This window comes from Sorex fumeus, unplaced genomic scaffold (genome assembly GCF_029834395.1).
Source record: "Sorex fumeus unplaced genomic scaffold, SorFum_2.1 ptg000169l, whole genome shotgun sequence".
In the NCBI taxonomy this organism is placed as follows: Eukaryota; Metazoa; Chordata; class Mammalia; order Eulipotyphla; family Soricidae; genus Sorex; species Sorex fumeus.
Window position 1 is genome coordinate 1,315,001 of NW_026606226.1, and position 25,201 is coordinate 1,340,201.

Consider the following 25,201-nt stretch of genomic DNA (forward strand, 5'->3'; position numbering starts at 1 on the left):
AAATGGATGATAGAGGAATAGAGATTAAGTAACAGAGAGGTGATAGAGAGTGGGTCGGTGGATTGTTAGATGGACAAGTGAATGTCTAGAGGGATGGATAGATGGATGGGTAGATGGGTGGAGGGTGGTGAGTAGATGGGTGGAGGAAGGGGGTATTGTGTGAGGGATGAATGGATGGTGGGTAGATGGATCGATGGATGGATGGATGGATGGAGGGTGGTGGGTGGATAGAGGGTAGGTGGAGAGATGGATGGTGGGTGGATAGATGGAGAGGGGGTAGGTGGAGAAATAGGTGGATCAATGAATGGATGGATAGATGGATGAAGGGTGGTAAAGGGATGGGTGGATTGATGGATAGGTAGATAGATGGATGGATGGATGGATGGATGGATGGGTGGAGGGTAGTGATAGATGGGTGGATAGATGGATGGATGGAGGAGTATTGGGTGGATGGATAGATGGATGGATGGTGAATGGATGGTGGGTGGTAGACAGACTCATTTGTGTCAAGGTCTTTGTGGTATGCCGCAGGACCCTGCGTGTTCTTTTTTTTAATTATTCGGATTTTAGCCACATGAGGGATGCCATATCACATAGTCTAGGGAGCACTGGGGAAGAAATCTGAGATCTCAGAGGATCTCAATAGGGCTGGCACTCTGGACAGAACCCTGCAGGACAAGATGAATGAGAGTAAGACTGACCTAGTCCTTCCTGAAGGCCTCCAGCCTGGCTACCCATCCCAGGGAGGCAGACAGCACAGAGTAGCTGCTGGGCAGAGACCCAGCTGTGTCCACGAGCCGGGAGTAAGTGACAGAGTGAAAGCCTCCTGGCCCGCCTGGGCACTGTCCTGCACCCTGATGCTCTTAAACTGGACCAAGCCCCGTGTGGGGCCGTCATAGGGTGACGCTTCTGGAGAGCGGGTGATGTCTCCCCAATAAACCATCTCCCCTTCCTGCTGCCTCTGTCCTGCCACCCTTGATGCCAGCCCTTCGGCCTGCTGGGCCCGTCTCTGCTCCTTCTGTGGCCCCTCACACTGGAGGCGGGGAGGAAGGAGCATCTTTGCACAGGGCTTGGGGTTGGCCCACCCCGGGAGTACGGGGGACCTTCCCAGCAGCCCTGGTGCCTGGGAACAGCCTGCACTTCCGCCACTTTGAGCTGCTGAACTTCCCGCCTGGTTTTCACACGCCAGGTATTGTTCTAAAGAAGGGGCAGGGGCTGCTCCCCCAGAGGGCCACATTCCCTGCACGGGATAGTGGAGGAAACAAAGGTGCGAGGTGGGGCCTCCATCTCCCTTCGCCCCACAGAAGACTGGGGATGAAATGCGAGGCCCGGGCACCTGACCCGTGTCCCCCCGTTTCTCCCACAGGAAGGAGTGCCTGGTGAGCTCCTCAGGCAATGACAACACAGAGAATGGCCTCCCTGGCTCCAAGGCAGAAGAGAAGCCCCCCACCAAAGTGTGAACCCCTGCGGGGGGCCGAGCAGCCTCTGGGGGCCCCGCTGCCTGACGCTGAGACCGATGCTTGAGCCGTGTCGTGCCCGCGACCCCACACGCCTGAGACATCCGCTGCTCGGCTCCAATGTAGAACTTCCGGGCAGGTGGAAGCGGGGTCCTGCCCGGCCTCCCACACCCCCTTCCCAGCCAGGGCTTCTTGGGGACAAGGGCTGGCCAGGGGTTGCGGGGGGGGCTCAGGAAGAGAATGGAGGGGCTGGTCCCCCAACACTTGAGTCGTGGGGTCTTCCTGAGTCTCCCCGACCCTCCAGGGGCAAAGCCTGAGTTTCCCCACAGACGGCTCTGCAGGAGAGGCTGGGGGCTCAGTGAGGGCCCCCAAGAGCTGGGTGACATTTAGAGAAGGAAAACGTCGGGGTGTGATGGCTGGAGGAGTCGGTGTGGGATGGGGGTGGTGACTTCTGGGGGATTCCAATGCGGGAGGCCTCCATGGGGACCCCCACATCCCTCTGCTGAGGAATTTCCGTTCCCTCAGTCTCGGCCCCCCGCTTTGAACCTCTGCCCCCCTCTCATCCTCAGCTAGTCTTGGGGGAGCCCGAGCTCCCCCAATTTCTGGGTTCTCGAGGTGCTCATGAGGGACCTCAGCCTTCCAGAGGCCCTTTTCCTGCGCTTCTCCCCCGGGCTCCATGCCAGGTCTCTGGGCCCCAGGAAGGGTCACCCAGGCCCCTCCCCCTGCCCCCCCTTTCTCTGTCCACATGTCCCCACCCCTTGTTCCTGCCCAGGTGGCCTCCTCCTCGCTGTCCAGGGCTGTCCTTCAGCCCGGGGTTTGGGGGCCGCTTTCTGCCCAGCTGTACCATCCCCCTCGGCCTCCCCAGGGCTGGGGAGAAACTGGCGGGGGCACCCTCCTTCTCCTTTGCTTTTCTAAGACTGCTTTGCACACCCCGTGTGTGTAGGGGGGCTGGTCTGTGCCTTTGCCCCGACTCTGCCCCCCAGAGCAGGGCAGGATGCAGAGAGCTGCCATGGCCAGGACTGATGCCCCCATGGAGACGCACCTGGCTCCTCCCCACCTGCTCTGGGCCCCAGGGAGGAACAGAAAGAGGAGCCTCGTCTTCCAGAGACTGGGGGAGCCCGACCTCCCTTGTCTTGGTGGCTGGCACACTCGCTGCCCTGTCCCTCAGGACCCAGATCTTCCCAGCAGGGAAGCAGACGGACTGTAGCTGCTGCCCGCCTGTGGGGCCTTCCTAGAACCAGGGTTTGGGGCACACACTGGCCAGGGGTCCTCCATGACCCCAAGACCCCAGCCGGCTGCAGAGCAGTGTCCCTTGCTTCTGGACTTCCGCACAGACAGGCCCCGCCCCTTCTCTGAGCTCAGCTTTTCCATCTGTAAAATGGGCTTGATACTTAGCTACCTCACAAACAGTCGTGAGGTGTGATGGGTTTTTGAAGGACCTAGGGAGCCAGGTTTCATGGGGGTTGGTGGAGGGGGTTGTTCATTAATCCTGCCTTCTCTCTCTCTCTCTCTCTCTCTCTCTCTCTCTCTCTCTCTCTCTCTCTCTCCATCCTTCCATCCTACTCCTTTGGAATTATCTTAGCCTTTATTTATTCATTCATTTATTATTTTTGTGGCATCAGGGATGAACCCAGGACCTCACGCATGTGCGGCCTTGAGTGTGGCCATGTTCCGTGGCTCCATCCCAGTCTTTCAAACGTGAGCTCCCATGACTCGAGGCTCAAGGCTTCTCTCTGTGGCTTTTTCTGGGCCATTTTGCACTCCAGCGTCTATGGGGCCACTTGGCATTGCCCTGTTGCTTGGGGTATGATGGGCATTTCTCAAAGGGGGCATTAGGAGTTGCTCCACTTGGTCCCCACACCTGAGCACAGTCCTGCCCCCTGGGGTGAGTGGCCTTAGGATCCCCTGGTGCAGGTCGCTATGCTGACCATGAAACCCAGGAGCCGGAGGCCAGTCTTTCTCCACTTCCCTTGGAAGAAGCCAGGTCTGGGTTTTCTCAGGTTTTCTCCCCGAGCGGACTGAGTGGGTCATGCAGGTGGGTGTGAAAAGGGCCATTGTGGGGTGCGGGATGGTGCATGGATTGGCTGAGGGTGCCTGTCTTAGGGGCCAGTCTTGCTGGTCTGGACCTTCCGAGGGACCTGGAGGCTGAGAAGGGACGAGAGACCAAGGGGAGAAGCCGCATGGCTCAGGGCTCCATGACTCCATCTCGGGTCACTGGCACCAGAGTGGGGGACAGGTCAGGACGGCTGGGAGACCCTTACAGCTGCTTCACTTCCCGTTGTCCCAGGTTGGAGTCCCCGCCCACCGCCTCCCGCCCACCTCCCCACCTGAGATCCCTTGCTTTTGACTATCTTATGCATGGTTTCTCCTCTGGCTGGGATGACAATACTCATAGTCAACCTTCCTATAGAACTCTAGATCAAAATGATGCCTCTCAGGGGCCTTGGGGGCCTCCGATCAGAGTGACACGGCGTGGGCGCCTCTGGGAGGCGCTTTGGGCACAGCCCAACCCGGCCTTGGGTCTAAGCACAGAATGGACGCGACGGGCAGTCTTGCCTTTATAATCCGTTTTGCATTGTAGACTTTTACTTAGCTTTGCCTTGGATGAAATAAACACTATGTTTAATAGAAATGGTTTGGGGTCTCCCTGTTGGGTCTGCTGGGTTAGTACTCGCCAGCTGCCGCTAGGACCCCTGTCTTCATTGAGTTTCTGTCTGGGGTCTGAGGGCTGCTTGCCAAGGGGGTTCATGGGAAGTGGGGTAGGCAGTCTGGTTGAACATCTTCTCTGGAGTAGCTGGTAAGGTGCCTCTCAAGATGGGGTCACTGAGGGGCCAGAGTGATGGTACAGTGGGTAGAAAGCTTGCCTTGCATGTGGCCAACCCCGGTTTGATCCCCGGCATCCCACATGGTTCCCCGAGCCCTGAGCACAGAGCCAGGAGTAAGCTCTGAGAATCTCGAGATGTGATCCCCCCCAAAAAAAGAATCATTGCTACAGCGCCCCCCTATATTGCAGAGTTTGGTCATAATTTGGAACCCCCGCAAGGTGCCCCCCAACCCCACGAAAGAGGTGACCAACCTGCCTTAGCGACTCTGCAACGTGGCTAGTACTGCTGAGTGCCTTGGCAGGTACTCGTCTGAGAAACGTCACTCAGGGAATGCCATCTGCTCTGATCTGCGCTCTGTTGTGCTGCTGGTGTCCCCAAGAGGAGCCACAGATGGACCTAACTCTAGAAACCGGGATGAAACAGGGTCAGGATAACTGGTCTTCGGCTGCTGGGGGTCAGTCCCAGGGCCTCATGCCCACAAAGCACACCCCACCACTGAGCCCTGAAACAGACCCTTTGAATGCGATTCTACTCTGCCTGCTCCTTGATCTCTCCAGGAGGTCACTCTGCGGTGATCTAGAATCTTCTCTGTGTCTCTGTCTTCTCCCTCAGTCCTTGGAACTATCCCTAAATGGCTGGGGGTCGGAAGTTAGTGTCCTGAGTCAGGCCTGGAAGCAGACCTCCCCTCCTTCCATCCATGGGCACCCCCACCGGGAGTCTGGGGACGGGGAGTTGGTGGGGGACAGACACTTGGACAGGCTGCAGGGCTTCTGGACTTTCCTGGAGGTCACACTTTGTTCGGGAGGTGAGGCAGTGGCAAATGTTTGTTTTTCTATTTATTTCTGTTCATTCCTGGGCCACACTCAGCGGCGCTCAAGGATTCCTGAACTCATCTTACTGGGTCTGCACTCAGGAATTACAACTGGTACTGCCTGGGGGGACCATATGGGATGCTGGCGATCAAACCCCGGTCACTTGTATGCAAGGCAAATACCCTACCCACTATACTGTCTCTCTGGCCCCCAGAAGCAAATGTTTCTCTCCCCAAGCCTAGCTCTGGACTGCCTCTATCAGCAGGCGATACATCTATGTCAGCAGCTTAACGAATGAACGCCGGGCAAAGGCATCTTTTGCAGGGTGGGGGTGGGGGCGATGGTACCAGAAAGCTGCTGCCCCACCAGGAAAGTCAGGGGTGATTCTGTGCCCTGGCTACACAGGGAGGTACGAAGATAAGCCTCTGGCATTCCGTAGTATGGAAAACCAACAAAACAATCCACAGAAATGACTTACGGGGAGGGATGCAAACCAAAATATAAACCAGGAATGACAGCCGGCCCCTCCAAAGCTGAGGAGGTGGGATTCCGAGGTGCAATACCTGTTTCCACCACCTGGGGAGCCAGAGTGTCACATGCACACCCTCTCCCAGGTCTCCAGCTGTTAAGAGTGGTGTGTGGTGTGTGTGTGTGTGTGTGTGTGTGTGTGTGTGTGTGTGTGTGTGTGTGTGTGATGGTGGGGAAGCTCAGCTGCTTTCACGGGCAGAGAGGAAGGGAGAGGGGCTTGCTCCCCCGGTGCCCCAGTCCATTGCTCACTGTTGCCCTGCTCCTCAGCTCTGATCTCCGTGTCTCCTTTCCCCTCTGCCAGTACTTGCCAGTCTATGGGCTCCACGCAGACGGGGTCCAAGTCTCCCTCACTCTGATCTTTCTCTTTCTGGGTTTTTCAGGAAGCCACATACTGTGGTGCTCAGAGCTGCTCCAAGCAGTGCTCAAGGGGTTCCTGCATGTAGTCCGTGTGCTCTGCCCCCTCGAGCCCGCTCTCCAGACCCTCCTTGGATCTAAGCACACAGTCAGTCTGGGTCAGACATGGCACCTGTTTAATAGCTGTGGCGTCCCCGGTCACCGCACCCTCCACAGTAGCGGGTGGACACACAGGTCCCGTTCCATTGGGTTCACACTCGGGCAGGCTGGCGCTGGGTGGCGCAGACCCTCCCTCCAGGCCTGCCTTGTGTGCGTCAACTCTCACCCAAGAGTCTCCTTCAACCCAAGACAGTCGTCAAGGCCCTTCTTGGCTTAGCCACGTCTTCTACCTCATAGCACTTCAGCACTGGGGGGTGGCGAGGCCAGGCTATAGCCTTGTTCCAGGGTGCCCATGGGCTGGGGGGTCTCTTACAGGAGTCCTTTGCCACCCTTAGAGATCATGAGGTCATGTGTAGAATGGGGACACAGTGGGCCTTGGTCTGTGGGTGATTCAGGGGAAGGGGCTGCCCCTAGGTGGCCTGGGTAGAGGGAAGCTGTGTCCAGTGCGTCAGGGGGAAGCTGTGTCCAGTGCGGCATCATGGCACAGACTGGAAGAAAGCAGAGGGAAGGGTAAGTCGGAGGCCTGTGGGGATGGGAACCCCCCTCCCCCCACTCCCAGCATCTTCCTCCTTCCTGCTCTTTGCTCCTCTCGGCCTTGGGGAAGCCTCAGGGGCCCGCCCACCCCCTTCCTATCAGTCTATTCCCCCAACAGTATCTGATGGCCTCACTGTGTGGGGCCAGGAAACAGAGACGTGATCAGCAGCAGGTATTTGTCCAGAGTGTTTGTTAGGACCCTCTGATCTTAGCAGTTTTCACTCTTTCATTCTTGCTGTGGGCCCCCATGGTTGGCTGGATGTCACTGGCTATACTGCGTAGTGCTGTGTGTTTGGGGGGGGGGGGTGTGGGAGGGGGGAGGGGTCAAATCCTGGGCCTCACACGTGCTAGGAATGTGCTCCTCACCTGGCTATCTCCCAGCCGATTGGGGGTGGCTCACCTTCCGGGCGCTGTAGATCCAGTCGAGATAAGCTGTGACCTTGGTGTACACTCCAGGGGTGCTCGGACCCCCACAGCCATGGCCCCAGCTCACGATGCCCACCACTTGCCACTGCTTAGAGTGATACATCAGGGGACCCCCGCTGTCTCCCTGAGGAAGGTCAGAGCAGGGGTTACTGGGAGGATGGAGGGGGCTGGGAGGTGGGTTCCTCCACCCCCCTGCATGATTCCCCACCCCTGCACTCCCTCTGCAGTCCAACCCCCTCCTGTATCTCCCTCCCCCACCAACCATGACAAAGCTTGGAAGGTCCGTCCCTTTGGGGGGTGCCTTTCTCTCTGCAGGGAGGTTGAGGGCAATCTCCTGACGGATATCTGGGATCACAGGTGGGAACAGAAGTCTGGAGCAATGCATGGAGGGAGCATCAGGGTTTAACCCGGAGTTTCTCACATAGCTAAGAACGGCCAGAGGCTGTTGTAGACAACTGTACTTCCATCAAACACAAGACCCAGAGCCCTGCGTCAGGGAGCTTAGGTGCAGATGAAAAGCGGGAGAGAGACAGAGGCAGAGACAGACAGATGCCACAGGCCACAAGACGCCAAACGAGAGTCCAGGAAACAGTGGGTGATGGAAAGTCCTTATCTGGGTATCTTTCTAAGCAGCTCTGACAGCCCCTAGGCCTTCCTCCATGATTCTAAGGCTAACTGGGGTGCACACCCTACACTCCAAGTTCCCTGAAGACACTTCTCAAAGCCCAGCACAGAGCCATCATCCAAGAGACACCTTTCAAGTCCAGGGACTTAATGACTCAGAAAGGGGGCAGCAGGGCCAGAGGTTTGAATGAAAATGGCTCAGGAGATCTCCTGGTATGCAGGAAGTAAGAATGGATGAGGAGGAATGAGGGGGACATCACTGCAGGTCTCATAGCATGAGATGGCTTTTGGTTCAGCTGCTTGAGGACGGTTCCAGGGAAAACAGACCCTCCCAGGGTTCCTATTCTCTGGGGACCTACACTCCTGAAGATGAGGGAACCAAGTGTAGGAAGGGTGATGCCATCTTTGTATGGAAAATACACATTTGGAATCTTTCTGCTTGCCTCCATGCATGCATTCACCTATTTGTTCTATCACCCATCCATCCATCCATCCATCCATCCATCCATCCATACATCCATCCATCCATACATCAAACCATTGATCCACCAACGCATCCACCCATCCAACAATCCACCAATGAATCCATCCATCCACCCACCCTTCATCCATCCATCCACCCATCCACTCCTCATTCACCCATCCATCAATCCACCCTCCCATCCACCCATTCACCACCCTCATCCATCCATCATCCATCCAACCATCCATCCATTCACTCACCCCCGTGTATGCACACATCCTTTCTTATCTTTTTTATCTGACTAGAGAATCCTCCCTCTCTCCTTTCTTCCCTACACACAATGGTAACCAGAGACATTCTCTGGACGGGACATCCAACCTTAGGACTATTTCACCACTCTCTGCACACAGCAGCTCTAGCCACAGAATTCTCTCAGGATCCTCACGGGTCCCACCTGGCAGGTGTCCACGCCGCCCTCCAGGATGCCCGCACACAGCATCTTCTCAGTAACTTCCCCCTGGTACGCATCCTCAGCATTACACCGCGTGCTGTCAATCACCTTGACTGACGCCTGTAGCAGTGAATCAGACATCTTCCCTGGGAGGTGGGAAACATCTTCAAAAGCCTGTTCACCCCAGCCACTTTGGTGCCTGGACTTTCAGGATGGGGCTTTTCTGATGAATGGTCCTTCTCCCTCCCTTGGCCTGTGGTCCCAAACCCAGGTCTTACCTCCGTCTTGCTCTGTGAAGCCCCATCCGATGACCCAGAGCGGGGTGCCTGGGCTGAGCTCTTCATCAAAGAAAGGCAAGCAGATGGGCCTGACTGTGCCTGTCAGGACAGAGGGGAACAGGGACCCAAGGCTTGGGAGAGCCCAGGGTGATTGACACACACATGGTCCGGGAGAGTGAGAGGAACAAAGAGGGTCTGGGTGTGAAATGGCTCAAAGAGTCAGAAGGCATGAATCATACACAGCCTGGGGCCCTGGGTTTGTCCCTAGCACCATATGGGCCTCCCAGTCCCACAAGAATGGCCCCAAAATCAAGACCACACACATACATGCACACACACACATGCACAGAAAGAAAGAAAACACTTCTGTGGTCAAGTCTGCAGTGTGAGTAAAATTTTAAAAATCTTAAAATTTAAAAAAAAATACACCATACAGATATGTAATAGGCCTCAAGAAAAGAGCTAATGGGCCAGAGCAATAGTTTAGCAGGGAGGGTGTTTGCCTTGCACAAGGTTGACCTGGGTTTGAGTTTAATCCCCGGCATCCCATACAGTTCCCAGAGCACGGCCAGGAGTCATTTCTGAACACAGAGCCAGGCTTAATTGCTGGGTGTGACCAGAATGAAAACAAAACCAAAAACAGAAAAGAAAAGAGTGGGGGAAGTTCTAGTACAAAAATGTTTCCCAAATGTGGGGCAGAGCCATAGGACCGAGGGGAGGGCGTTTGCCTCACATGCGGCAGATGCGGGTTCAATCCCCGGCACCTCATATGGTCCCTGCGGGCATTGTCGGGAATGATTACTGAGCACAGAGCCAGGAGTAACCCTTGAGCACTGCTGGGTGTGGCACACAAACAACAACAAAAACCAAATTAACAGAAAAAAGAAACGGGGGGGTGGGCTGGAGTGATAGCACAGCGGGTAGGGCGTTTGCCTTGCACGCGGCCAACCTGGGTTGATTCCCAGCATCCCATATGGTCCCCCAAGCACCGCCAGAAGTAATTCCTGAGTGCAGAGACAGGAGTAATCCCTGAGCATCACCGGGTGTGACCCAAAAAGAAAAAAGAAAGAAAGAAATGGACTGCAGTGGTAGCACAGCGGGTAGGGCATTTGCCTTGCACACGGCCAACCCGGGTTCAATTCCTAGCATCCCGTTGGGTCCCCTGAGCACTGCCAGGGGTAACCTCTGAGCATCACTGGGTGCGACCCAAAAAGCAAAAATAAATAAATAAAATGTATTTCTTAAAAAAGAAAAAAGAAACAACTCAGGAGAACTTCAGGCCGATCAGAGGGTCGGTCCCAGCCAACCCCTTGGCCTCTGCAATGCAATGCTGAGCCCGTCTATCCGCTGTGAACGAAGGCACCTGCGGCCCTGCAGCTCACCCGAGAATATGAGGGGAGACTGCAGCTTCACGAGGGCGATGTCCTTTTCTTTGGGGTACGTGGAGTTGTGCCGGATGACGAGAATCTTGGCCACCGGCAGGGAGGGAAAGTTACCCAGCTGGTCCGAGCCAGCCCGCACCTTCCAGTTGGACACATCAAGATGCTTCCTGGAGGCAGACAGTGGGGTTCAGTCAAGCGCGGGCAAAGCTGGCAACAGCAACCCCCCCCCCCCCCCCCCCGAGCCCTGGGGATCGGGAGGTCCTGGGTGTCCCTGCGCTGGTAGATGAAGCAGGTAGGGGCAGGAGTGGTGGGCCACGAGCCAAGTTCTCAAAGACAGTGGCCTCTGTTTTGCTCCCGTGCAACCTGCCCTAGCAGACCCCCCAGTTCCGGCCTTGGGGACCCCACTCTGCACCCGAGCTGCCCGCATTCCACCCTTTGGTGCTCTCTGCTGCTTTTCTCCCATCCACTCATCCATGTCCCCTTGCGTGTGTCCTTGTCTTTCCTCCTCCCGACGCTGGGCACAGCTCTGCGTGCACAGAGGTTTTCCAGGAATGGATTTATTGCCTTTTTGTCAGATTCCCAGAAAAGATTAGGCATCACGGGCTTCGCCTGAGTTCCTCTGGGGGGGGGGGGGGGCGGTTGGCTGGGCCTCCTGCGCGGGGCAGCTGAGAGGGGCCCCTCTCTAATGCCGGGGAATGAGTAAAGTGAAGATGATGAATGTTTGAAGTGCAGATATTGTGTGGGGACCGGAGAGCAAGTACAGGGGGTAAAGCACCTGCCTGGCCTGTGGCTGAGTCTGGTTTGAGCTCCAGCACCATTTACGATCCGCTGAGCATCGCTGGCTGCAGCCCTAGCCCAGTACCGCTGGGGTGGCCAGGGTCATCTGTGGTCATTGAACCACTGGCATGGCTGGCCGGGAATTGCTGGAAGGGGATCCCCCCCCCCCAACAATTAGAACAGACGTGTGATGAATGAAAGAAGATGTTGGATGAGGAATGAATGAAGGGCACGTGGCCCAGAGAGGACCTTCCCAGATTCAGGGCTGGGCTCTCTGATTAGCCGATGCTAGGGGAATCTAGAGTATTTTTATGAGTTTCTGGACATCACGAGGAACAGCTGTGACTCGTGACCCCAGAACCACTTCCTAAAGAGTGGTGCCAAGGACATGGGTGTGGGCTGGGGTGGTGCCAGCACCCTCTGCAGGTCCCCAGGGCCTCCCAGGGGACATTAAGTCTAGAGTCTCTCTGAGGCCACTCCACCCAGCAGGAGGACAGCAAAGGTGAGAGAGGGGCCCCGGGGCCTCACCGGAAGCAGTGGGCGGCCGTGAGGATCCAGTGGGGGTCCAGGACGCTCCCCCCGCAGATGTGTTGCTTCTCATACTGAATGCTGACTTGCCAGGGCCAGGAGTCCACCGAGGCCTTCTCCCCGCCCACCACGCGGGGGGCCTTCAGACTCTCCCCACAGGCTGGAGTGGGTAGGAAAGAGGGAGAGTCAGGGTCAGCCTCTCCTGAGGACCCCACACCTGTCTTGGGCGAGTCCCGTGAGGAGACCTGGAAGGCAGCGAGGACCATTGCAAAACAGTTCCCGGGGCCAGGGGACACTGGCCTGTCCCCCATGGCCTCCATGGGCTCACCCGGCAACCCAGCGCCGCAACCCAGCCCGCAACCCACAAAGGCAAGAGCCCTGCCCAGCCACTCCCACTGAGTAACAGTAAACAGACGCCCACGAGCTGCCTGGCAAGAGGGAAGAAGGTTCCAGAAACTGGATCTTCCCACTGGAAACTCCTTTGCTCTGAGGACTTCCCCTTCCAACCTCTGGGGAACAAGATTCCAAGAGGCTGGCTCTTGGAGTGCGGGCGCTGGGCACGGGCAGTTGGAAGGAGCTCACCTCACCCCCCTCCCCCGCTTCCCCCAGAGGGCCCCAGCACCAAGGACAGTCCCCCGTAGTGACCCTGGAGCTGAGAGGGTCTGCCAGCCCCGGTTCCAATCCATGAGGGGACCCTCCGTGGGTAGGAGACAGGGCCACTCACCCAGACACTGCAGGGACACCAGGGAGCCCGAGACACAGGGTCTGGAAAGAAGACAGTGACTGCGGTTTCTGCTTCTCCCAGAGAGGGTCCTGGAGGTAGGGACCCCCAGCTCCTGCTTCTACTGATTCAAGGCCCCTCCTGAGCATAGGGACAGCCGGATTCAAGCCGAGTCTAGAAAGGGCTCTGGTGCTCAGCTCAACTGGACTTAGTTCCGTTGCTTGCAACACTCCACAATTAGGCACCTGCTGTATACGGGGCCTTGCCTGCAGCAATCCAGCCCAGGTGCTGGAAGGGCAGCAAGAGTAGAGGATGGCGGAGCCTGGACAGGGCCTGTTGCCCAGAGGGTTTGCCCAGCGGAAGAGGAAGGGGGTTTTGCTGGAATCCCAGGCCAGCTCTCTTTCTGCTCCCACCCCGTCCTTTAAGGGGGTCACTCTGGATGCAGTGAGCACCCCATGTGCCAAGAAGCCAACGTTCGCCTAGCTCTAAGGCAGTGAGGGGGCGCTGACAAAGGCTGTGGTGATAGCACAGTGGGGAGGGTATTTTCCTGGCATGCAGCTGACCGGGGTTCCAGCCCCGGCACCCCAAGTGGTCCACCGAGCACTACCAGGAACGGTCCCTGTGCCCACCAGGAGTAAGCCCTTTGCACCACCTGTTCTGGCCCAAAATAAAACAAACAACAAAGACAAGGACCGTAAGTCCCTTCCCCATAGGCCGGGAATATGGTAGGCCTGACACTGACTGGGGCCTTCAGAATCTAGTGCACTGGGCCTGCTCAGGCAGACCAGGCAAGTGGAGAAAAAGTTGCTTTGACTCTTTGGCAGATGATAAGGCCACCATAGTGTGGCCAGCACTTCTGTCTGGCTGTCCACTGCATTACAAATTTGGGGGCTGGAGAGATGGTCCAAAGGGCATCACCGGGCTCCAACTCTGATCCCCAGTGGTGCCCGTCTCCCTACTGGCCAGCACTGTGGGCATGTGTGGCCCTGGTGGCCACCAGCGTTGCTGGCCCAAGCAGCAGTGTACTGTTTTGCTTTGTTTTGTTTTGTTGAATAACAGGGTCATGGGTCCAGAGCCGTGGCATAGTGGGTTAGGCACTTGCCTTGCACACAGATGACCCGGGTTCAATCCCTGGCATTCTATATGGCCCCCCAAGCCCGCCAGGAGTGATTCCTGAGTGCATCACCGGGTATGGCCCCAACTTCCAAAACTGGGGCCCATAGCCCATATCTCCCTGAAATGTGTTCCTCCAGTGTGGGGATCTAAGAAGCTGCTCCCCAGGGGGGAGGAGGGTGCCTGGATCATATCCCCCTTCCTTCACCCCACCCCATCCTCCTCCCCCACCTGCAAGTCCTCTTTGGTCCAGCAGGGGACATTTTACTCACCCGCTGGAATTTCCCACCTGCAGTTCCCCGTGGTCCCCTGTGACGCTCAAGACATCCAGATCCTGGTCGGGGCCAATCTGCACGGCTCGGAAGGTGGGTTTGCTGTTCAAATCCAGAAGGAGGGAGCGGATGAGCGGGGGGGGGGGGGGGGGAGGGCGGAGAGTAATCCCCTTCCTTGGAGAGGGAGGGCAGGGGAGTCCTTGAGACCTGGCAGGGGATGGGTGGTCTTGGTTAGGGAAGGTGGCAGCTGCTTTGCTCTCTGATAAGGGACCTTGGCATGGCAGGGCCCAGCCCTAGGGTCCACTGGCCTTGCAGGAAGCCTGGACCAGAACTTGGAGCTCGGGAGAACTGTTGGTCAGAGATGGTCAGCCCAGCTCTCTCCAGAGTTCAAGTGTTCCACGTGCTCTTCCAGTTCACAGAGGAGTGAACGACTTGGTCAAGGGACCTGGAGAATTTCTCCCTCCTCTGGTTTGCTCCAAACACGGCATCTTGCTTGAGTTGGGAAGTGTGTGTGTGTGTGTGTGTGTGTGTGTGTGTGTGTGTGTGTGTAGGCATGTGGCGTGGAAGTTGGCACTCAGCACCCCCCAAAGGAGAGGATGGGGGTCATCTTTTTGGTACATATAAATATTTTTTCTTTTTGGCCCTCCCTCACTCTTGCTCTCCTGCTAGATACACATTGATCTTCTTTCAGATCTTGAGTTTAAGTCTTCCTCCTTCAGGAAGGCTTCCCTGATTAGTCGCCCTCTGATGGTTTCTTTACTGAACGGGCCTCCCCTTTCCTTGCTTCTCCCATCCTTCCTCATCCAGTTGTGCTAGTCCAAGGTCTGAATCAGAGCTCAGACCAACCCAAGGCTCTGAGGTTCCTGGGTTTTGCGTTGATGTTCAAGACAGAGGTGCTTGTCTTGGTTGTGACACTTGTGTGACGTGTAACCCTGGTGGGTCACATTCCTCCCGTGGGAGTCTTGGCCTCAGTTTCCCCTGAGAGGATGTTCTCTGGAATACCCTCACCTTGAGTCATCTATGGTTTTGTGGGAGGAAGGAGAGAGTGGAGAGTGCTGAGACGCGGCAGGGGGTCCAGCAGGCGGTCACCTTCCCCAGGGGAACCTCTGCCCACCAATTCCATCCTGAGGAACAATTCTGACCCCCTTTGATCTCACAGGACTGCCAATCCAGGTGGGTTGGTGGCCTCCGTGAGTGCGGGCAGGACACGGTGCCAGGAGCTGATTACCTCAGGAAGCCCAGGAGACAGCTGGTTTCATAACTGAGCCGCAGCCGTGGGGCTCGGTACATCCAGCTGACATTGCAGTTGGCAGTTGGCGGCTGCAGGGGTGGGGGTGGGGGAGGCAGCTGCAGGGAGGCGCTGGGCGGGGCTGGCTGCTGGGCGCTGGGAAGGGCAAGCCTTCTTGGCCCTCGTCCAAAATGACTGTTGGTTTCGGGGTGTCCTCTGGCAGAGGGCGCTGGGTAAGGCACACGGGGAGGCTGGGAAGGGGGGGAGTGCAGAGGGGGTGGTCAGAGCTGCGGGCAGTGACTGAGCCAGATCCTAGAGGCGGCTTGAAGGATCGACCGGAGCATTCTGAGATGGACTGATGATGTCTGTCGAGTATTTCTCTCTTCCCACCTGTCCCTGGCTCAGTTTCTCAGAATCCGGAGACAGCTGGGGTCTTGCAGGTAGATGTCACCCCACCGCCACTGAATGCAGGGACTGTCCCCCACCCTCTCCTTTTGGTCTCTGACCTTATCTTGACCTTGACAGCGATGAAGCCCCCAGCAGAAGGGAGGGTGGCCCCAAACTCAAGACACCGGCTTCCGCATCCCGGGAAGTGGGGGGTGAGAATTGGGCACGTTCCAGCCCTCTCCCTCCTGGTGACTTACCTCCCCTGAACCTAATCAGAAAATAGATAGAATAATAACTACCTTTTTTTTTTGGATTTTGCCAAGATCAGACGAATATAACTATAGGATGCTAATGAGCCTTATTATAATTATATACTTTTGCATCCGCTGAAGATTTGGATCTGCCTTTGAACATGTGCTGAGAGCCGGGGTTGCCGGTGGGCCCCCAGGAGCTCAGGTTTGTTTCAAGGAAAATGGAACCGCGGAGACTTGGGCAAGGTAAATAAGATTCTGTGCCGGACAGGACCGGCTTCTCGCAGACCCAAGAGGGAGGAAGGGAAAGTGAGGGCAGCTGAGTGGGCAGCCCCGCTGGGGAGCAGGGCCCATGTGTGTTCTCTGGCTGGTGCCTGAGAACCATCCCGCTAGGGGGGCATTCTTTTCCCCAATCAACAGTCAATGAACCTTCACAGAGCTTCTGTGTGTAAGCACAGAGATGCAGAGCAGATTCATGCAAGATCTTGATTTTATCTATGTTGGGTTTGGGGCTACCCTTGGTGATGCCCAGGGCTTACTCCTGGATCTGCACTCAGGAACTATTCCTGGTGGTGCTCGTGAGACCAAATAGGACACGAGAGATCAAACCCAGGTTGGCCACGTGCAGGGCAAGCACCCTACCTGCTAGCCCCAGCACTCTAGCCCCAGATCTTTACTTCTGCCTCAGGGGCCATGCTGATGGTGCTCAGGGATTACTCCTGGTTCAATGCTCAGGGATCACTCTTGGTGGAACTTGGGGGATCATATGGGATACTGAGGATTGAACCTGGGTTGACAGCATGCAAGGCAAGTACCTCTCCCCACTGTATTATCGTTCTAGCCCCAAGATCTCTATTTTTTTGTTTTGCTTTTTGGGTCACACCCAGTGATGCTCAAGGGTTACTCCTGGCTCTGCACTCAGGAATTACTCCTGGAGGTGCTCAGGGGACCATATGGGATGCCAGGGATTGAACCCGGGACAGCCGCGTGCAAAGCAAAAGCCTTCTCCGTGGAGCTATGACTCCAGTCCCAAGATCTCTAGTTTTAAGGAAGGCAGGGAGTCGGGAGGCAGAGGATGGCCAGAGGAAGAGAGGGCTCTTAGGGGTGCTGGTACCTGTCGTAGCCCATCTGCCCACAGGCTGTCCTGGCCAGAGCTTCTGTGAAGTTGTCGAAGCAGACGGAGACCCAGTTGCCCGTGGGGGCGTCCAGCACCTGCAGGGTGGAGCGGTCCTTGGAGAGGCGAACTGGGAGGGAAGGAAATGGGGTCAGCTCAGGGCAAGGTCACCTGGTCCAGCTCCCACAGAGTCTACCCTGTGAGCGCCCCAAACTCTGGCGTGGCCACCAGACCACGTGGCACTGGCTCATCAGCACAGACAGGACGAGACCCTCGCCTCCAGCCTCCTTCGGAAGGCGGTGGCAGACGGTGGGACCCCAACTGGAACCACCTTTGGGGCCGAGCCCTGGGACGCACCTGCTGCCAAGGAAGGACCATCGTCGCTGGGGAAGGTCTCGACGCAATGCTGCTCATCCTCCCCCGAGGCACAGTCCTGCTGCCCGTCACACACCAGCCTTCGGGGGATGAAGCGCAAAGGCGGGCAGAGGAAGTAGTGCTTGTCCAGAATCACCTTGACTGCAAGGGGCAGAGAGGGTCTAGCACGTCGCCCAGCGGGTCTGGGAGAGCCCGGGTTTCCTTATATAGGGGCCATGCAGGGAGAAGGCAGGTGTGGCTCTAGACTCAGGTTGGCACGTAGGAGCTGGTAACCTCACTTTTTTGTCTGTCTCAGGAGGAAACAGTTCAGCCCGAAGACCAGCTCCTTACCTGGAGAGAGCTGAGGAATCAGGAAATATAGCCACGGCCTCTGCCAACCCCGGGAGTGCGGATGGGAGGGGACAGTGTGGGCCTGTCCTCTGCATGCCTGCGGGGCACCCGTACTTCCCTTCCTGGCCTCCCTGACCTCCTGTGTGCTGGGAGGGTGACACCCCAACTTTGCAGGGTTTGGAGGATGCTTGGTGAGCTGATGGCCACGAAGCATCGCAGAATCATGCAGTATGGACCCAGACCCTGAAGCTCTGATCTGTGTCCACACCTTCTTTCCCCATGGTTACTTTGGCCGTTAGGCAATGTCGCCTTGTTAGACAAACGATTGGTTTGACCATTTGGTTTCCAGCATGGCCCTCCAGTGGGGTTTCCAGCCCCCACCAGACAGGGCTATCTTGAAGCTGAGGAGGGTAACAACGGCTAGCATGGTGGGCTGGGTAGAAAATGCAGGCATGCGAAGCTGGAGCAATAGCACAGCAGGTAGGGCCTTGCATGCGGCCAACCGGGGTTTGATTCCCAGCATCCCATATGGTCCCCCAAGCACTGCCAGGAATAATTCCTGAGTGCAGGAGTAATACCAGGAATAACTCCTGTGCATTGCTGGGTGTGACCCAAAAAGCAAATTAAAAAAAAAAAGAAAGAAAAAGAAAATGCAGGCGTGAGACTGGGGAATGACCATGGGTCCATTTGCAAGTCTAAGAGCGAAGCAGTCTTCCCCTCTGCCTGCGAAACCCGAAGTGCCCCCCAAAACCCAAAGCTCCCGGTACTGGTGGAGAGGAAGTTGGTGGCTGGTAGATCCTTCATGGAGGGCGTTACATGCTGTCATTTAGCGTCATTCCCAGCCATGCTCAGGGGCTCTGCCTGGGAGTCGCTTCCGGCAGTGCTCAGGGATCGAACCTGGGTCGGCGCACACCAAGTGTGCACCTTCACCCCGTCCCACTTCTTGGGCCTCTATGCCAACAGAAATCCTTCCATGATGTCAGAGAGACCCTCCTCCAGGGCCATCTTGAAAGCATCGTTGCCCCAAGGGTAGAAGTTCGAGGTAAGAGAGGACTCAAGCATTTCCAGCCTCCGGAAAAGAAATGGTGGCGCCATTCCTCAGTCTGAGCTTCCTGCAGCTGCCGAGGCAGCCCTGATGCTCCGTGGTGATGCAGGGGACAAGGACAGACTGGGACATCCGGCCCCCAACCCTGATGACCAGGTCTCTCGGTTGGTTTGGTGTCCTGATGATTTGGTCTCCAAGAACTGAGCACCGGAGGGAACGTCTCAATGCCACCCAGCTGTGACCCTGGGGACAGATGCCCCTGAACGAGGAGGAACAGCATCACACCTGCCTGCCCACCCCTGGCGGGGGTTCACCAGCTGACACGGGCTCACACCTGGTGCCTCATCTAACGCGGGGAGGCACTTGACCAAAGCAGAGAAACTTTCTGTGTTTCTGTTTTGGGGCCACAGCCTGTGGTGCTCAGGGCTCACTCCTGTCCTGTGTTCAAGGATCCAACCTGGTGCTGGGATCAAAGCCAGGAGACCTGCGAGGCCGGCACCCTGGCCACTACACCGTCCCCTGGCCATGTCTCATAGTGGCGATATATGGTCTCTTTTACGACAAAGTTGCTTTATGGCTGGTTAGGCAGCAGGACACTCCGAGGATTCCAATCGACCAGAACCAGAACCAGAACCGGAAGCAAACTGCAGGAGGTTCATCTCTCAGTGGAGAGGCGCAGGCAGGTGTCTCATCTTGTCTTCTGCCTTTGAATTCTCCTGTTCTGCAGCCTCCAAGGCTGACGGGAATACATGGAGAGTTTTTATTTTAATTCATTTGGGGGGACTGGGGGGCCACACCCTGCAGTGCTCAGGAGCACTCTTTCAGACCCGGGGCAGCCTGGGGGGTCCGGGGACTGATGCTGGGCCTCGCCCACTGAGCCATTTCCCTGGCCTTGAGTCTGGAGTTTCTAACTCTCTGGCCAATGATATTGCAACACCTTCCAGAACGTTCCAGGCATAAAAACTCTCTACCGACCATGCACAACTTGTGGAGGCGCCTAAATTCCTCAGAGGATTGGTGGGGACAGTGAGGTTGAGAGAGCTCAGGTGTACCCCCAAGAACTCAGATAATCCACTCATTCCCCCCCCAACCCCGTGGCGCTTAGTGGGCAGAGCCGGGACGGGGCTCGCTGTCTGGCTGCAGAGCGCTTGGCTGTCCTCCACATGCCCCCTGAGGACTCCGAGGCACCAGCTTCCAGGTAGGTGGGTATTTACTAGAGCTTCAGGCTCTGCATCGTGGGCCAGAGCCAGAGGCAGACAGGGTCATCCCAGCCTGGGAAGAAGCCAGGATGCTGCATGGAGACTCTGGAAGCCAAAAGGCTGAGTGAGCCCAGGCTGGAGGAACAGTTCCCTGCTGCCCAGCAGGCTAGGGAGACGCCTGGCACCTGGCCTGGCCCTTCTTCCATCAGGATGTGCCCCGCGCCCCAGCAAGGCCGCTCCAGGACTCTGAGCCGAGGTCAAGGGCCACGATCTCGGGGTGTCCAGAGTCTCGCCCGGTCCTGGGGTCTAGCTGGTGTGGCATCTGCACTGTCCAGCCTGAGAGGGAAGCGGGGTGCTCAGCCAGGACCTGCCGACTCTCCCATATCACAGCTGCTCCTCTCTGGCACCCAAGGGCTTGCGCAGACATGCTGAGAGTCTCCTAACAGGCGGTGGCTGGGAATGGCCCCCGTGGAGATGCCACCAGGTCCACCTGCACCGGCCTCCGAGAGCCCGGGCTGCCTAGCGCGTGGTCTTGCTCACGTCTTGGTTCTCCACGCGATGACCGCAGGGAGTTTGGCAGAATCCACTCATCTCTGGAGGCCTTGAGGCTGGCTATCTCTCTGGTCCTTGGGCACACGGAGGAGAGGCAGGGAGCAAGGCAGATGAGGGAACTGAGGTTCAGAGAGGATGGGGCTCACTCAGGGTCACACAACAGTCAGGGGCCATGCAGGGCCTGAGTCTGGTCCCGCTGGCCACGTGTGATGCTGTGACCGGGACTTTGCCAGGAGCAGCGAGGAGGGGAGCAGGCAGGAAGATGCTCATCCTTGCTTCTTGGTGCCCTTTGGGTCCCGTGATGAGGACCGAGCTAACCGGGGGCTGGGGTGGGGGGTCCTGCTGGCGCCCCTGCTCCCGAGAAGAGGTTCCCTGCCCGAGGGCTGTGCAGCAGCGAGGGGGCAGGGCTGCAGGTTTGAGCTCTCTGTGGGGTGTTCTCAGGGGAAGGCTGCACCGGGCCTGGCGGGGGCGGCGCTCACCTGCCTCTGCTCCCTTCCAAGCAGGGAGCTTCACGTGGATCTGGGGGTGCTCAGAGGTGCGAGGGGAGCCCGGGGAGGAGAGGGGAGGGGAGGGTGTCCACTTACTGAGGACGGCCACGATGACGATGGTCGCCAGGCTCAACAGCGCCGCGATGATGGGGACGCCCACCTTTTTGAAAGCCTCCAGGGGACTGCGGCCTTTGTGCAGCCGGGAAGCACCTGTGAGGGGAGGGAATACCAGTGGTCAGCGCTTAGAGGTGCCCCCCGCCGAGGCCTGCAGTCCACCTGCCCGCCAGTCCCTGCCGCTGAGCTGCAGGGATGCTCTGGACACTTGAGGGCAAAGCTGGGCATCACCAGCCTCTGTTCACCCCCGACTGCAGATGCTCTCCCAGAGCCTCCTCCCCACCTCTGACTTAGTCCGTTCTAGAATGTTCCTCCGGACTGCCCAGTGGGGCCAGGAGCCTGGCTTCCACCTGCTTTCCCCACACCCCCTGTTGGCCGTTTGGCGCTACAGCGGCCGGGTTTTGCTCGTGCACCATGTTAGTCAGTCCCCGTGCACGATGATCCTGAAGGCTTCTCCGGGACTCCCGGGAAAGTTCTTGTCTCTAAGGTGATTCCAGTTTGGGGGAAGAGGCAAACGGGGACAGGGTGACAAGGTGGGAGATGATGGATCTGAGTGACAACAGAGACAGCAGCGAGGCACTTAATGGGGCCTCCGGAGGCGGAGGAGGGGGTGGGAGGAGGCGGACAGCCGGGCTGAGGCTCCGGGAACTGGGAGCTGGGGGGGGGGGGGAGGGCTAGGTTGGAAGGGGGACAGAGAGTGCTGAGCAAGGGGGATGGGCCAGGTGGGTCTGGAGAGTGGAGCCAAGTGCCCGGGGGTTGGCTTTTATCCCAAGGGCTGTGAGGGACCCTGCAAAGTGCCTGAGCGGCAGAGATAGGACCCCCATGAGTAATTAACCAAGGGGGAACTTCCATCCAGGAAGTGATGGATGCAGACCCAGGTGTCTGGGGTGTGGGCAGGGGAGGAGGACACTGATGGACACAGAGGCTGTACCAGCCGCCTGCTCCACTCTGCTGGGGGACGCGGGGGGGTGCAGAGAGTGGCTGGGAAAGTGACATCCTCAAGTAGGAGCAGAAATAATTCCCATGAACCCAATCTCCCTGCAGGAAGGTGAAGACTTCTCCAGGGAGGGCAAGGCAGTAGGGCAGACTCAGGAGCCTGGGGCAGGGGCTGGACACCCTACTTGCTCCACGCTCCTCCTCCCCCTTCTCAGGGAAGCCTTCCTTGATTCCCAGAACCTTCTGGTCTGGAGAGATGACAATGTGGGGAGGGCGCTCGCCTTGCATGCACTTGACCCACGATAGGTCCCTGGGCACAGCATAGGGTCCCCCCGACCCTAAGTACTGCTGGATGTGCCCCTACCCAAATCTTCCAGCATTTCCTCTCTGCCTTCTCTGCTTTGGTATTTTCTTCACAGCGAACTTGTCACTGGCAGCCCCCTCTCCATGTTAAGGGGGTTGGAGCCTCAGAAGGCAGAGGCTGGGGGTCTCTGGGGTGTCCTGGTCTACTAAACGCCCAAGCACAAATGGGGCTGATGCCCTGGGGGACCCAAGTGGTGTGTCACCCTAACATCTGTCAGAGTCATGGGCCGGGCCACTTCCTTATGGACATCCTTCTTGGTCATTATTCTCCTCTGCTCAGTGGCCTGCCACTCCAGGCTCTCAGGAGGGGGCACCCGTGGCTTAAGGAAGCAGGAGAGGAGGGAGGAAAGCTGTTGGCTCCGTTTCTCCTGTCCACCAGCCAGCCCCGCCCTTCTAGAACAAAGATGCCTGAGTCCCGCTTATCTCTGGGCTGCGTGATGGAGTTGGAGGGTGGGGAGTGGGGGGTGGCGGTCTGTGCTCCTGCTGTAGTCCAGCATCCCGCCTGACACCTGGTGGGCACTCCCACCTAGCGGCTGAAGGCCCGTATTGGCCCTCAGGGCTCCCGTTTCTCAAGGCTGCTTCCCCAGAGGCTTGTGAATCCCACCCCCCACTCCACAGCCCCAACCATCTGCCCACGAGTGACACGTGGATGCCCTGCAGGGCAGCTGGTACTAGGGGGTGGTTTGGTCTGTGCAGCAGGTGGGGTGGGAATCCATGCAGTCACTCGCCATGCCCCAGAGGCCGATGGCCAGCAAGGGAGCTGGACGGAGCTTACCACGGCGGTTCAAGGGCTGGCCGCTGTCTGGGTCCTGGAATGGAAGGAGAAAGAGCCTGTGAGAGGAGCCCAGGGATGTCGGGGCCGAGTCGGGGGCTGGGTCTTCACCCCTACGCCCTGGTGGGTCTAGGTCAGGACGTTGCGTGGCCACCGGGGATTTGGTTCAAAATACAAGCTGCGGCTCTGGAGGTCCATGGCAACAGTCCTGGGAGAATTCAGAGCCCACGGAGTTGGCTGTGTGTTGCACTGTTGCCTCTCTGAGCCACTCTTACTGCTGATTGATTTCTTCGGTGTGGGGGCCACACCTGGTGGTGCTCAGGGTTTACTCCTGGTTGTCTCTGTGCTCAGGGATCACTCCTGGCATGGCTTGGTAGGTCAGAGGGGGTGCCCAGGGATTGAATCCAGGCCAGCTGCACGCAAGGCCAGCACACTGCCTTCCCGCACTGACCCTCCAGCCCCTGGTCCAGTTTCCAAGGTGGCGTCTGCTCCACGCTCATCTTCTGTCAACCCACGGTTGGCCGTCAGATATTTGCTTAAAACACAGGGCAGGGTGCTGGAGCGATAGCACAGTGGGTAGGGTGTTTTCCTTGCATGCGGCCGACCCAGGTTCGATTCCCAGCATCCCGTATAGTCCCCTGAGCACCGCCAAGGGTAATTCCTGAGTGCAGAGCCAGGAGTAGCCCCTGGGCATTGCCAGATGTGACCCCTCCCCCCAAAAAATTACCCACAGGGCGGACCCTGGGCTTCCCGAGAGCCGAGGGATGCTGGGGGTCTTTACTCCTCATGGATGCCAGTTCAAACTCCGGGATTTCTCCACACAGACCAAATAAAACAGACAGAATCTCCAGCCCACAGTGGCATACTTTCGAGTTGCAGACTCAGTGGACACAGGTGCCCTCTGTCCTTCCATAGCTGCCCCTGTGTGTGCTTCTCACTGCCCCATCCCCCAGTGCCCACTCCCCCAGTACCCACGCTGCTGTCTTGCCCACAGCCCTCTGCCTCCTTCACGATCTCTCTTTCCGGGATCTTGGGGGATGCCCCGGGCTGGGGGGGTCGGGGTGGGTTGCAGGTTACCCCAAGGAGACCTCCTCTACCCATGGACTCACTGTCTGCTCAGGTCAGGTACACACCAGGGAGGGGCGGGAGCTGCTCAAGCCTGGAAGTTTCCAGCCGGGAAGGAGATGCTCCCTCTCTCCCCGGGCAGGGGGTGTCCCGGGTCGGGGTTGTGTGTTGGCCGCACCCCTGGCTGATCACAGCAGATGCGGGAATCAAGAAGGAGCTCCTGCTTGCTCGAGGGATGTGCCAGCTCTGCCCTTCAGTGATGCCAGACTGTGGGCAGTGTCGAGCCTGCAAGGGCAGAGCTGGAACACAGACTCTGCTCCAGAAACCCGTCTGGACCTCAGTTTGCCTTCAGAAAATTGGGAGTGACAACATCTACTTCAGATGCTGCTGTGCAGGGGGGCATCTGTGGGCAGTGCCAGCCTCACACTTGCCTGGGCTCTTCCCCCTGGATGCCCGGGGCCCTGGTGAAACCCTCTCTTGTGGTGAGGAGGGGTTGCTCCCACTCCTTCCTCTCGCCACTCCTTTCTTGTGCTTAAGGAGCCCCTGGAAACCTCACTCTTGTGGACTGAAGGACACTATGGCCGGACCACTAGGATTACATTGGCATGGGAGGCGGGCCAGGGTGCAAACTCACATCTGCCCGGCAGGCGCTCTGGCCAGGAGCCTCGCTCCCAGCTCAGGCCTTTATGTCCCCAGTGTTTCCCACGGGACTTGGTCAGACCCAGTTGTCACTGGAGACCAGAGAATGACAACTGGGTCTGAGCTCCAGGTCAGGTGGAGACCAGAGAGAGACAATTGGGTCTGAGCTCCAGGTCCTGCATTGCTTTCACTGGCGACTTCCCCACAGTGACTGGGCCAGCCTTCCCAGCCCAGAGACGAGACCCAGGTAGCAATAACCCTGCCCATCACCCCCACGCAGCCAACAGCGCCTAACCGACGGCAGAGCCCTGGCATCCAGCTCGCTCAGATGCAAGGGAAGGACTGACACCCATTGTCTCATGACCCGTCGGGGTAGGTTGAAGTATTAAACTAATATTTGTTGAGTGCCTTTGCGGCATCAGACACTCCTCTAAGAGTTGTGGGTTCAAAGGCAAACAAGAAATAATTAGGGCAGGATGGGAGAAGGGCCCGGATGAGACAGGTCAGCAGGGAGTGGGGCTGGAGGAAGCTGTAGGCAGGACAACCTGGAAAGATGGGAGCATGCTGGGTACCCCGCAGAATTCACAGCCAAGGTCATGGTTGAGGAGGGGGCGGCAGGAGTCAGCTCGGGATTGGAGG

The 25,201-nt window shown here is 57.7% G+C and overlaps 2 protein-coding genes across 2 annotated transcripts in view; one reads left to right on the forward strand and one right to left on the reverse strand.

The window, feature by feature from the left end:
- Window positions 1-4,089, forward strand: part of SCN4B (sodium voltage-gated channel beta subunit 4) — an 18,528-nt gene extending 14,439 nt beyond the window's left edge. Inside the window, exon 5 of the mRNA XM_056107563.1 lies at window positions 1,367-4,089. Within this exon, the coding sequence (XP_055963538.1) occupies window positions 1,367-1,460 (94 nt within the window). The 3' untranslated portion in view covers window positions 1,461-4,089. The remainder of the gene's footprint in view (window positions 1-1,366) is intronic.
- Window positions 4,090-6,582: 2,493 nt separating this feature from the next.
- TMPRSS4 (transmembrane serine protease 4) lies at window positions 6,583-23,358 on the reverse strand. Its single transcript, XM_056107534.1, has 12 exons — window positions 23,310-23,358; window positions 20,770-20,883; window positions 17,042-17,200; window positions 16,685-16,814; window positions 13,705-13,806; window positions 12,323-12,363; window positions 11,599-11,758; window positions 10,294-10,460; window positions 8,912-9,010; window positions 8,637-8,779; window positions 7,070-7,219; window positions 6,583-6,623 (listed from the first exon to the last, which is right to left on the reverse strand). The coding sequence occupies exons 1-12, from the start codon at window positions 23,356-23,358 to the stop codon at window positions 6,612-6,614; spliced, it is 1,326 nt and encodes a 441-aa protein (XP_055963509.1). The 3' UTR covers window positions 6,583-6,611.
- Window positions 23,359-25,201: the final 1,843 nt, after the last annotated feature.